This window comes from Tamandua tetradactyla, chromosome 17 (genome assembly GCF_023851605.1).
Source record: "Tamandua tetradactyla isolate mTamTet1 chromosome 17, mTamTet1.pri, whole genome shotgun sequence".
NCBI lineage: Eukaryota > Metazoa > Chordata > Mammalia > Pilosa > Myrmecophagidae > Tamandua > Tamandua tetradactyla.
The window spans coordinates 11,116,355-11,130,174 of NC_135343.1; the positions used below are offsets into that span (position 1 = coordinate 11,116,355).

At 34.7% G+C, this 13,820-nt stretch overlaps 1 protein-coding gene across 8 annotated transcripts in view; it reads right to left on the minus strand.

Annotated features, from left to right (window-relative positions):
* THUMPD2 (THUMP domain 2 tRNA and snRNA guanosine methyltransferase) overlaps positions 1-13,820 on the minus strand; it is a 41,938-nt gene that overhangs the window by 20,405 nt on the left and 7,713 nt on the right. For 7 of the 8 annotated variants that reach the window (XR_013164209.1, XR_013164208.1, XM_077134057.1 and 4 more), the window contains exons 3-6: positions 11,146-11,555; positions 10,052-10,129; positions 7,834-7,886; positions 5,348-5,435 (exon numbers count right to left, since the gene is read on the minus strand). Coding sequence is in view for 6 of the 8 variants with exons in the window: in XM_077134054.1 (XP_076990169.1) it covers positions 5,348-5,435; positions 7,834-7,886; positions 10,052-10,129; positions 11,146-11,555 (629 nt within the window). In the remaining 2 variants the exon portion in view is untranslated. The remainder of the gene's footprint in view (positions 1-5,347; positions 5,436-7,833; positions 7,887-10,051; positions 10,130-11,145; positions 11,556-13,820) is intronic. The other variant, XM_077134055.1, reaches the window with a different exon arrangement.

The window sequence follows — 13,820 nt, forward strand, 5'->3', positions numbered from 1 at the left end:
ACATCAGAAACATCTTTCTCAAAGCTCCAGAAAACAATAAAAGACTATAGTAACAGGGTAGGTGCCAAATCAAGAAAAAGTCTACTTAAAAGCAGTAGGATTTTCTGGCACCTTGGCTGGTTCTTTCCTTACCCTTCACTGGCTTGGTGTGGAGCCCACATTCCCAGTGCTGGTTCCCTGGTCCTGGCTCAGGAGGGAGCAGAGTAAACATTGCACAGACTGGGAGCATATAGATCTGGCCTGATCTGGTGGTGACCTGAGGGACTTCCTGTCCCAGAACTTGTCCTTCATATAAAAGGCAGTTCTCAGAGCTCACCTATAGAACTCTGTAGGAGAGCAGACAAGTGGCTGCCTGGGTTGTAAACTACATATGCAGAAAGGATCAGGAAGGTCCCTATACTTAGCCTGAAGCTATTCTCTAAACAGACTGGATAATCCAAGAAGAGCACATCTGAAAAGACTGGGAAAGGTATTTTCTTTTTTACATTCTTTTTATTTATTTTTTTGTTAGTACTTGACATTCAAGGAAAGCTCTGTCATGATAGCTGGACATAATCTAAGGAACAGATGCCTCAGTTTAAATTCCAGTGATAACATTAAAATGCCCAAATGATCAGGTTTCAACAAGATCACAAAACATACAAAGAAACAGGAAGCAAAGGCCCAGACAACAGAAGATGAAAACAATAGGAAACATCAATGAGGAGGAACTCAATTTGGGACATACCAAAGGCTTTTAAAAAAAGGTCCTAATTATGCTCAAAGAGCTAAAGGAAAACATAAGGAACTAAAGAACACAAAGAGAATATGAATAGAGAGATGAAGATTATGAAAGGGAACCAGAGGTGAAGATTGCAGTAATAGAAATTAAAAATTACTTAGAGGTATTGAACAGCAGATTGGAGCTGCAGAAGAAGGTATCGGAGCAACAGAAGTTAAGACAACTGAAATTGGGCGGGCCACAGTTGCTCAGCAGGCAGAGTTCTCGCCTGCCATGCCGAAGACCTGGGTTCAATTCCTGGTGCCTGCCCATGCCAAAAAACAAAAACAAATAAACAAAAAAAAGACAACTGAAATTATCCAGTCTGAGAAGCAGAAAGAAAATAAGTGAACAGAGCCTGAGGGATCTCTGGGACACAATCAAGGGTACCACTGTATGCATTGTGGGAGTCCCAGAAGGAGAAGAAAAGGAGGAAAAGGGCAGAGAGAAAACTAAAAAAATAATGGCTGAAAACTTCCTAAATTTAATGAGATATGAATATATACATCCAAGATGCTCCATGAACTCCAAACAGGAAAAGCCCAAACAGACCCCAACTGCAGCATATTATAATTATAATCAACTATGAAATGCCAAAGAAAGAGAACTCTGAAAGTACAAGAAGCAATGTCTACTACATACAAGGGAGATTCAGACACCGTGGAGGTAAGAAGGCAATGTGAGGTGACACATTTAAAATGCTGAAAGCAAAAAAATTGCAAACTAAAATTCTCTACCCAGCAAATCTGTCTTTCCAAAATGAGAGAGTGATTGAGACATTCCCAGATAAACAAAGCTGAGGGAGTTAATCAGTACTCGACTGGCCATACAAGAGATGTGAGTATAAAATGAGAGCGTTCTGTAGTTTGAAAAGGAAAGGACAGGGCGGGCCATGGTGGCTCAGCAGGCAGGAATGCTTGCCTGCCATGCCAGAGGACCCAGGTTCGATTCCTGATGCCTGCCCATGTTAAAAAAAAGGAAAGGACAATAGATCAAAGTCACATGAAGAAATAAAGATCTCCTGTGAGGGTAGCAGAAGGGGACACAGGTAAATATAAATGCCAGCTCTATTGTATTTTTGTTTTTTACTTCACTTTTACTTCCCATAGGATCTAAAAGGCAAATGAATAAAATATAATGCTCAATAACGATTTTGGACTCAATGTATAAACATGTAATCTATGACAAAACTACATAAAGTGGGGGAGAATACAGGGGTATAGGAAAACATTTTGTATATACTATTGAAGTTGTTAAGTTGGTATCAAAGCAAACCAGAGTGTTATAGATTTAAGAGCCTCATGATAACTATAAAGAAAACATTGGAGAACATGCAAGCTGAGAGAGACAGAAATGATAACTCAGGTTGCTAGGGGTATGGAGAATGGTTAGTTAACGCACCATGGGCATGGGGTTTCTGTTTGGGGAGATGGGAAAGGTGTAGTAACGGAAGGTGGTGACGATACTGAAATATTGTGAATGTTATGAATCCCACTGAATGGTATGCTTGGGAGTGGAGGAGACGGGAAAGTTTATGTTGTATATATGTTCCCACAATTAAAAACAAAACAAAACAAGAAACAGCAACTGTTCTAGTTTGCTAGCTGCTGGAATGCAATATACCAGAAACGGAATGGCTTTTAAAAGGGGTGATTTAACGAGTTGCTAGTTTACAGTTCTAAGGCCAAGAAAATGTCCCAATTACAACAAGTCTATAGTAATGTCCAATCAAAGGCATCCAGGGAAAGATACCTTGGTTCAAGAAGGCTGATGAAGTTCAGGGTTTCTCTCTCAAGTGAGATGGCACATGGGAAACACAGTCAGGGCTTCTCTCTCAGCTGGAAGGGCACATGGCAAATACGGCGTCATCTGCTAGCTTTCTCTCCTGGCTTCTATTTCATGAAGCTCCCCGGGAGGCGTTTTCCTTCTTCATCTCCAAAGGTCACTGGCTGGTGGACTCTGCTTTGTGGTGCTGCAGCATTCTCTGCCCTCTCTGAGTCTCTCTCTCCAAAATGTTTCCTCTTTTATAGGACTCCAATAAACCAATCAAGACCCACTCAAATGGGTGGAGACATGTCATCCCCTAATCCAGTTAAACAACCATTCTTGACTAAATCACATCACCTAGGGAGATGATCTCATTACAGTTTCAAATATACAATATTGAATAGGGAGTATTCTACCTTTAAGAAATGGGATTTATATCAAAACATGGCTTTTCTTAGGGGGCATACTTCCTTTCAAACCAGCACAGCAACTAAAGAAAATAATTAAACACAATACAAGATTCTGGATGGGATCTAGCAAGGGAAGAGAAAAGGCTCAAATGGACATTATTGGGACACACGAAAACATTGGAATACAGACTGTAGGGCTGTTAACAATATTAAATTTCTTGACTCGGGTAACTGCCCTTAAGGTGGTTACATAAATGATTAGCCTTGTTCTTAGGAAATGTACATGACAGTATAAACTGTTCAAGAAGACTGATGTATATAAACTACACTCAAGTGTTCAGAAAATGGATGGATAAACAGACAGATGGATAGACAAGAGAGAATAATACAGCAATGTAGAAAAACATTAAAATTGGTAGCTCTGAGTATCTGGAAGCATAGGGGTATATTGGAGCTCTCCGTATGGGGTTTATATTTTCATAAATTGTCCTGTAAGTTTGAAAGTATTTCAAAATAAGCTGGGGAAAAAAAAATATCTGCCCTCAAAATTTTCAATAAATGTCTGGCTATATATATATATATATATATATATTGAGTGCATGGTCTGGGAAATGTCTGGCTACTTTAAAAAACAAAAAACACAGAACTAAAATACAAAGAAATGGAAAGCATGTGAGAAAGGAAAAGAGACTTGGACGATAGATTCAGGAAGCTTAATGTGTTCGTAACAAATTTCAGATGTAGAAAAAGTAGTAAGGTTAAGGTTAAATTTACTATAGAGTTGTGACAATAATAAATAAATAATGAAGAGTCTATGAGGTGAACTTCTACAATACTTTACTTTGTAGATGCCAGACACTGTTTTAATCACTTTGAAAATGCTAACTCCTTTAATTCCCTCATGACCCTATCTATGGGAGACTACTATTAGTTTCATTACGCAAATGGGACACAGGCAGGAGGATGTCAGGTATACTGTCTGAGGTTTCCCAGCCAGTGAAGCGGTGGAACCACAGTGAGAACATAGGCAGCTAGTTATATTCCCAATGTTCCTGGCTAAAGCATATATGTAGGTATATCCTGGTAATAGCCTTAAACTTTGAGATTAAAGGGAAAGATTCTTTCCAAATGGAAAGAATGAGTTAGCTATTAAGAAAAAGAGAAATCAGAATGGATTGGACTGCTCATCTTCAACAGTAGAAGCTGAAAAATGGAATAACATCTATAGTGCTTTGAGAGAAAAAGACTGTAACTCAAAAATCTTATACTCAGCCAAGATATTATACCTTTGTCAAGAGGAAAGGAAGACATTTAAAGATATATAAGCATTCAGGCAGTATATGATTCAAATACCATGTCTGACCAAATAAACCAGAGCAGAAACCTCAAATGGGGAAAGAAGAAAAGAGCAAAACAGGTGAGGAGTGATGCACCTTACAATGTATCTTTGTAAGTGTACAGAGAAACATGTGCACTACAAACAATGAAACCTTAATGATTAAATATAAGGCTGTCTGGGGCTGTGTTATGTAAGTGCTAAAAAAAGAACTTTTAAAACAGAAGGGACATACTTTAAGAAGGGAGGTAAGTAGTGTTAAGAAATAAACAGAGGAATGTAATCAGGTGTATATGTCTTAACACTGAATTCTCTTATTCAAACACAGACTCGGAGTGGTATAAAAAATGTGTGTAGGTATGTTAAAGGTTGAAAATGAAGGAGTATCAAAGAATTATTAAGCAAATGCAAACAAAAAGAAAGGAGTTAAAAATTATTGAGACATGGTGAAATTTACGTTTAAACTCACTAATCAAGATAAGGAAAAGTTCATGTAACAAAATGGCACAATTCCCCATGCAGCAGTAGCAGTCACACATGTATATAACAACTAAATAATTTAACTAAATAATGCAACAACTAATAAAAATGTAGGACTTAAAAAAACATAGCAATAAAGTGAGATTTTGAAATACTCCTTTCAGAATTAAACAGGCATGTAGGCTAAATAGTAAGTGAAGAAATAGAGGACTTGTCAACCTGAAAATAGAATTTTTTTCTTCTGTCCCTGGAATATTTATAAAATATTGATCAAGAACTTGGTCGTAGAAAAATGTAATTAATTTTAAGAAGTAGCGGTTTTACTGGCTACATTTTCTGCTCGAGCCAAACAATTAGATAAAATTTAAAGTGCAGTTGCCTTTTAACTCAGCATTTCCACAGCTAGAATACTCTCAGAAATTAAAGAATATGTAAAAACATTATTACGTAAGCAGTTCGTAAGTATAATGGCTAAAAGGAAGGGAGAACGGAACGAAAGAAGGAACAAATCAACTACAATGTCTATCAATGAGACTGGTAAATTAATTAGGGCAAGAATGATGCTGTTATCAAGAATGAAAATGTTTTCTTTACCTTAATTTCAGCAAGAGATGCCAGTGCCCAGGCTACAGTAGATCTCAGTCCTGCTGTCTTGATGTAAGCTCTACTGGCTAAAGGAACCCTGTAAAGGAAATAACTTGATTATATATCTGATATTACTATATGTTAAAGAAGAACATGATATAAATAAAATCGATTAACTTGCCCATCCCTGGGTATCACTTTTTTTTTTTTTGCATGGGCAGGCACTGGGAATTGAATCCAGGTCTCCGGCATGGCAGGCGAGATTCTGCCACTGAGCCACCATCACACCGCGCCCCCCCCCCCATCATTTTTAACACAGTCATCAACATACATTAAAGTATTCCTTAAGGCAGAGATTAAAATATTTTAACCTTAACAAAAAATCTTGTCTAATTGGTGCCTTGTCAAGCTGGCCAGTGTGGTACTTCAGAAAGGTAAAATTTTTTAGACAACCAAAATTTAAACTCCTATGCATTTAATTTATAAAAATTTAATCACGAGGGAAATCCTTCTAAACTTAATATACTTTCCTGTCTTCCCACACAGAAATGACATTTTCTTGTTGATCTACATTCATCAAGAATACAATGTACAATGATACACATATAAAATCGAAGTAAGATTGAAGGGATACTAACCCTTGAAGTTTGTTTTCTGTAAAAAGTCCCTTTCGTAAGTTTGTTTTTTGCTCATTTGCATCTTTCTCAAAAGACAAAATGAAGCATGACACTGCATGGTGTAATATAAATTTCTTTAAGGGCTGAAGCAAATATCTCCCAAATGAATTCACTGGTGGCCACCATTTAACAGTTCATACATCATCCCTCCCTCCTCATTGCTATTATCTGTGTTTGGAGATGTGTTAGACATATTCAAAATATCTATTATTTTCTATTTTCCTAGAGATGAATAAGAACATCCCTTTGGAAATTTCAATGCACTTTTCTATTTCACCTGTACTAAGGTATAATTTCAAGAATTTGGGCTAGGTTATTTTTAGCTGGTCTTTTTTCAAAACTACTAAGAAGGCTCTCCTACAATTATGACTCAAAGTCACAAAATTTTCCAAACTCCTTCAGAATTTTCAACAGAATACCAGGCATATGAGCATTAAACATTTATTTCTTTCATCATTGTATTACTCATCTTTGACTTTATTTTCAATTTTCCTGTTTTGTGTATATTTATTTCAAGTCCCTTAAAGTCTTAGAATAAATGATGTATCCATTTTAAATAAAAGAGTATGATTGCATATTTACTCTTATAATGAAGAAGCTCTGCATGGTAAGCCTAGGGGAGTCTGGCTTTTTAATAAAGTTTTTTTTCAGGAAATAATTCATATTGTAAATAATACTGTATCCACAGATTTGCAATCACAGAGGTGAGCTGGAAGGTGGGAAGACTATAAAATATTTTGGTTAATGACACTTGCACCCACAGGAAAAGTAAGCTCTGTGATTACCTTGCTACAAACAAAAGTTAAAAGCAGAATTATAAAATTATTTTTCACTCTGGATACCAAAAAAGAAAGCTGTTATGAAAACAGTCTTGTTCTTTCATATACTACAAAGTACTTTTGTAAGCAGCAGGGATTTATGTGGAACTCTTCAAAGTTTGACAATTATATTTTTACTAAGAGAAGTTTTATTTTAAGGGAGGAATTCCATTAAAACGTGACAAAAGTGAACACATTCTTAAAATGTGATATATCCATACAATGGAATACTACTCAGTTATAAAAGGCAACGAAGTTTGATACATGGTACAACATGGATGAACTTTGAAGACATCATGTTGAGTGAAAAAAGCCAGACACAAAAGAACAGATACTTTATGAGTTCAATTATATGAAATAACTAGGGGAACTGTGATGTTAATGCATAATGGTGCAGGGTCTCTGTTTGGTGTGATGGAAAACTTTCAATAAAAGATAGTGGTGAGGGTAGCAGAACATTCTAAATGTGATTAATGCCACCGAATTACGTGACTGTGAGTGAATGAAATGGGAAATTTTATGTTGTATATCTGTTAGCACAATTAAAAACAGACGAGAGAGATAATGACAAATATACATGATCTAGACTAGATCTAAGAATGGAGAAGGAAATGCCCAAAGGACATTCTTGGGACAATTAAACAAAATTAGACTTTAGACTGTCTGCTTTACTTCAATGTCAAATTTCTTGAACTTGACAATACTTAATATGGTTACATAAGTTAATATTCTTGTCTAAGGAAATATGAAAGTACTACACTGTAGAGAAGTAAGATACATGCAACCTACTCTCAAATGTTTAGAGAATAAGATAGAGTGATATAATAAAAGTGGCAAAATGTTAAAAGCTCCTTGAAAACAAGTAGAGACCTCAAAAGCCTTTATTTTTTAGGCCCTTCTGTTATATCAATGTTAGATACTATAAATAAAAAGCATTAAGTTCTTAATTTTACAAAATCTCTTAAGGTACAATCCTGAAGCACAGAATACAGGAATCTACCTGAAAACAGGAATCCCCACAATGGAGTAAATGTCATTTAGATGTATAAAGATCTGAAACAGCAAACATAAAAGTTAGAATGGAATAGGAAATTACATTATCAAATTATTGACAATTTGAAAACTTCAATTTTGAACCTATACAACCTATATTTTAATGAGTCTTAGGCATATTTATCATATCTGGAGAAATGTTCCATAATCTCTTTTTCTTGGGCAGAAACCAACTAGATTTTTTTTTTATTTTACATGGGCAGGCACCGGGAATCGAACCCGGGTCCTCTGGCATGGCAGGACAAACTGAATTTTAAGTATATTTCCTAGAAAAATTCTGATGTCAATTTGGTCTACAAGCTATATGGAAAATCATGTTATGAAATTCAAGATCAACTTTCTTCCTGGAGATTCTTTGCATTATTGTACATGGATCACTGTTTCCAGCATTTAAGCTAGAAAAGATTTCCTAAATCCACCCTAATTCTAAACCCAAAAAGTCAAGACCATGCAGGGTCTTCACACCCTACCCATACTAGTGGGGTTATAGAAACCTTTCTTCAGGTCACACATTTACAGTGAATTTCTTTTTCTATTTCCTTTTTTTCGTTAGGCCATAAAGAGGATTTAAATGCCTCAGGTTATAAGGGGTAGCCCATATAAGTTTTAAAAATAACAATTTTTCTTACTTTTGTAGTCTGATGAGGATTACGGAATATTCTAACTCCGATTTTTTGACCCCCAAGGGTATTTTGATCCATGATACTTTTAATCAGAATGATGCCACTACTGATTAATTTTCATCAAAAAGAGAATTATCCAGGGTGAACTTCATTTAGCCAATTTAATTCCTCGATCACAGCTAACCTTTCTAATTTTTTTATATTATTCATTTTAGCAAAACTGTTGTTTGGGATGAATTCTTTTCTAATCATAATGTATACCAAACATTCGATACACTGATCTGGTTTTTACACATCAAATATTAATAATAGTGTCTCCTACTATAAGTATCTGCAAGTACCTATTTTTCTTTCCTATCAATTTTACAGAACAAACTTTAAGATCTGAGTCTTCTGTCAAATATTAGTCACAAATTTAACTGTGATTTTTAGTGTTGCCAACTTTGTGTTACTACCAATAATAGCTACTATTAGTTGTAGCAAATGACTAACAGATATTAAATTAGCTGTATTTATTTACTTGAGCTAATTTATGAGAAAATTGTGACTAATTCAGAGGCAGTGAGTTGGAATCAGGGGGGAGAGGAGGAAACCAGGAGATAAAGAGATTGGTGAACTGGGAAGGGGACATGGGAGGCAAACACTCTCATGTCAAATCATTTTGGCAGAATATGCATTCTGCGTGAAAGCAATAAAGGATATATAACCAGCTGTTAACACGGGGACTGAAAGAGAAGAAGATAAGGAAAATGGATCAGGCTTACTTTCATAAATTTTTGTAATGTGTTGTTTCACTCGATACTACAGACATACATTACTTTTTAAAAGTGAAAAACATCAAATAAATAAAAATTAAAATTAGGCAACACTTAATGTCCTGATTTATTTTGCTAGCTATTTCCATTTAAAGCTAGATAATAAGTAAAAAATTTATGAATTAAGGAAACATGAAAATGACTAGTTACCTACCAAATTAATAAGATGGCTTTCAAAAAAATAGAAGAGTATCTTTATAGTTAACATTTGTTTCCTATGTTAAGTATGTTATTTGTTCCTTTTATAAAAGTAGTATAAAAATTAATTTGTGAAATAGAGGGGGAAAACCCCCAGAAGTCCACAACCCTAACACAGCCACTACTAACAATTTGTTGAATTTTGTGCAGGCCTTTCGTTTTCTATTCATGTTTTTTATACTAGCCAGAATTTCTTATTACAGATTGTAGGGACTTATTATAGATTAGAGAGATTGTAGAGATCTCTATCTTTGTAACCTTATAATAGATGTTTCTTTGTTCTTTTTTCCCCTTTAGCTACGACTGAATAGTTAACTACAAAAATTTCTCTTTGGATAAGACATGTTCATAGTGAAGATTCCTAAGCAAAACTATCTGTACTATTCTGCTGCTAAAGAGAAAACAGACACAAAAATTCTAAATTAAAACTGCAAAATAAAAAAAAAAAAGCAGACACTGTCTTTAAAGTTCCTTTCTTCAAAGAAAAATACATTCTTTTAAGTATATGAAATAAAACAAGTATTTATACCTCTAAATTTGGATTCCTCAGATCTGCTTTCCAACCAAACTGTTTCATAAGAACAATTCCAATTATTCTTCCTACTTCCTGGAAAAGTAGCAAGTAAAAGAAAAGGTAAGAATATTTAAGGAAAATATTCAGTTTTAAAATAAGCAAAAATGGGCAGTGCACTGGTGGCTCAGTGGCAGAATTCTTGCCTGCCGTGCTGGAGACCCGGGTTCAATTCCTGGGACCTGCCCATGCTAAAAAACAAAAAACAAAAAACAAAAAACAAAAACAAAAGCAAAAACTAAAAGAGCCTGTAGGTAAGTCCAGTAGACTCCTGAATGGTGATTTAGGGTTACAGTATGACAATTATTACACTAAAGCATGTTCTCTTCAAGGCAATAAGGCTGCATTTACTACCCCTGCATCCCTTCCACACCAGTGGCATTCTTGTCTGCTACTGTGTTACTGCTACTCCAGTTTTAGAAACATGAAACAACCAGACCATGACTTTATAAACACGGCTGTTGTGGGTTGTGAGGAATGGCCGCAAAAGCAGGAGAACCATGGCAGCTACTTTAAAAATAATGTTGAAAAATAACCAGATCAGTAGCATTACACTCAAACTTTAGGGTCTTTCTGATTTGAAGGTTGGCTAAAGGACTCCAGACCCTGTCCTTTAGATTGCTGAGCTTTGTTAAGAGCCAAGCGATAAGGTTTTTTGATGGAAACTCTGAGGTGTGTGTGCTCCCCCAAACTATTGAGATCTCGAGTGCATGTACGGCTGTCTAGTCCTGGGGACAATCACATAAAAGGCCTTGTGCAGAGTAGCCCACTCAACAGACAATGAGACAAACCAAACAGAAACTCTAAGAAGCTTCGAGTCATGATATTAGGATTTCCAAATGCCAAGGACATCTATGAGTTTAAGGAAACGCTGAAGCAGAAAGTTTTGAGCCATTACATGGGAAATGGAAGACATTTCCCTTAAGAATCTGAAGTGAAGTTAAAAAGGAATGCATATTTAGAAATATTTAATTATCTTCTGAGAGGTTTTCATCTTTTAAATCTAAAGAATAATTATTAAAAAAAAAACCCACTTTGGGAGGTAAGCATACCTGTGCAGTAAAGGCCTTTCCAATAGTACCGCTGCAGCGACAAGAAACTCTGAAAGTCAAGTTGTTCTGGTTGTGGGTATCAACTGCTTTCTCTACATCATTCTGAAACTCTTCTTGAAAATTGTCTCTTTTATTGACAAAATCTTTTTGCTCCAGTGTTTTTTCTTCTACTTGTTCTTTCAGTTGGCATTCCCTATTCTTCGGTATGTATTGCATTTGTTCTGTTTTAAATTTTTTAGCCATAATGATTTCATTTTCTTCTACTTTTCTTTTTAGTGGGTTAGAATCTCCTTGAGAAAGTTCTTCCCTTTTTGTATCAAGTTCAAGAAGACTTTTCCAAATTGAAATGGCCTTCAACCAACTTCCTGGGTCATCATTTACAAGTCTTTTCATTTCATTAAATATTCTTCCTAAATAAATAAAATCTCAGTTTATTCTATATTTAAGCTTTAAAGGCAGTATATTACATTCATTACCCCAAATTTCATTATTTATTTCTTTAAAATAATTTTTGTTAAACCATTACACGACTAGTGACTTCATTTTCATCTGTAATTTATCACAAGCATATTGTGCAAAATAAAGTTTATCTTCATAATATACACATACCTACCATTAAAACCGTTATTTTTCACCTGGGGTGCATGACCTAAAATAATTAAATTCCTGAAATTAATTGATGTTCTCTCTCTCTCTCCCCTTGGCACTTTCCCTCCAGTCCTACTAGTCTTTCTGTAGTCCTTAAACCAAGCATGCTCCTTCCTCGTGGCGTCTACCCTTGCTGTTCCTCTCCCTGAGACACTCTTCTAGGAATGAACCTGATACATTTCCTCATCTCTGTAGTTTTGACTTAGTGAGGCCTTCCCTGACCTCTCCAAAACTGCCACGTTACACATTCTGCCACCCATGGAAAACCTTATATCCGGTCCCTATTTTATTTTATTTTTTTAATTTCACAGCACTTACTATGAACTGATATACTATACTTTGTCTGTTTTTGCTGGTTCGCTTGTTGTCTAGCTCACTTAATATAAGCTCCATGAAGTTAGGGCTATATTCTTTGTGTGTTGCTGTGTCCTAGAAGCAGATGGTAGGCACTCAGGAAATATTTTGGAATAAATACATGAAAAACTGAATTAGTTTCTCTAGACTATTACTATTTTATTTTATTTTTCTAACAGTAGTTACCTTTGTTACAATTGATGAAAGATTGTTATAATTGTACTATCTCTTAACCATAATTTACATTAGGTGTATTTTTCTCCACTGTGTTGTACAGTCATGTATTTTATCTATTAATTTTTACTCTAATAATATATACATCCTAAAGTCTCCCTTTTAACCTCATTCAAAGTTCAGTACTGTTGATTATACTCACAATAATGTGCTACCATCACCACCATTTATTTCCACAGCTTTACCACCTACCTAAATAGAAGTTAGGAATCAACTCTCCATTCCCAATCCCAATCTATAGTCTATATAGACTATAATTATTTTAAATAAATATTTTGAAATTAGAAATATTTAATATCAGTAGTATAATTATTTATAGAAAATAATACTGAGACCAGTAAATATCTAGCTGTGGGGGATATATGGAGGCTATATAACTTAAATACCAGAGTGAATGATGTTAAAGCTTTCCTAAAATACAGGAATTAAGAGTAAAGAAAAAAAAGCTATGGAATAAATTTTAAATTCCTGTAGAATTATTATACAATATTCTAACAAGATCATTTGTCCTACAATTATATATATATATATATATATCTTCAATATATATATATATATAGAAGACCTATCTTTGAAATAATGTTGAGCTTGCCTATACAATCTAAGTTTTAAGAAAAACAGAATAAACTGCAAAACAAAGAGCTCAAAAAGAGAGCAAGTAAATCTTGGAAATATTTCATTTTAGACCACATAATATTAGAGCATATCTTAAAATAAGTTTCCATTAAGTAGCACTTCAGATACATAACCCATTCATAATTTAGGGGCTGACTGACAGCCTGCTCAACATATTTTAATTTTTTCTTGATGAACAAGTGTCACAAGATGACCCAAGAATATTTATTGTAGCTCCATAAAGATGAGAATGTGGAATGTTGGGATGAAATTATATTGACCCCACAGTCTAATACCTTTGCTTTAAAATATTCTTTATCTGCCCTGTCTGGAATTCTTGCCACTTGTATCTCTCTTGAAGTAGTTTATTATATACTATATAATTCCATGATCTCGTGTGTAAATATCAGTAATCAAATTCAAGTTTAAGGCAGCTTTCTCCTAAAGTGTCTGGCTTTTCTTTGCTATATTTATTAAGATTCTTTGGTTATTTTCACCACATATTTTTAAAAATTAGGGAATAGACAGAAGGTATTTTATGCCCCTTTTAGTTCTAATACTTTATGAATGGACTGATTTAAAACATGCAAGTTCCCAGAAATCTGAAATTTTACTATGCAGCATTTTTCCCCAATCATACCACTAATCAATTAAAATTTTTTGACAAATTAAAATAATGTACATTGGCTTATTACATGCTTCTCAATCCAAATAAATTCAACTGGTCATACATATCTCTGGTAAAGATTATCTGATCATAATTCAAAGAAGAAAGGTGGGTTAGAACATTAAAATCTCTGAAGATAGGCAGCGAACTGCAGAGA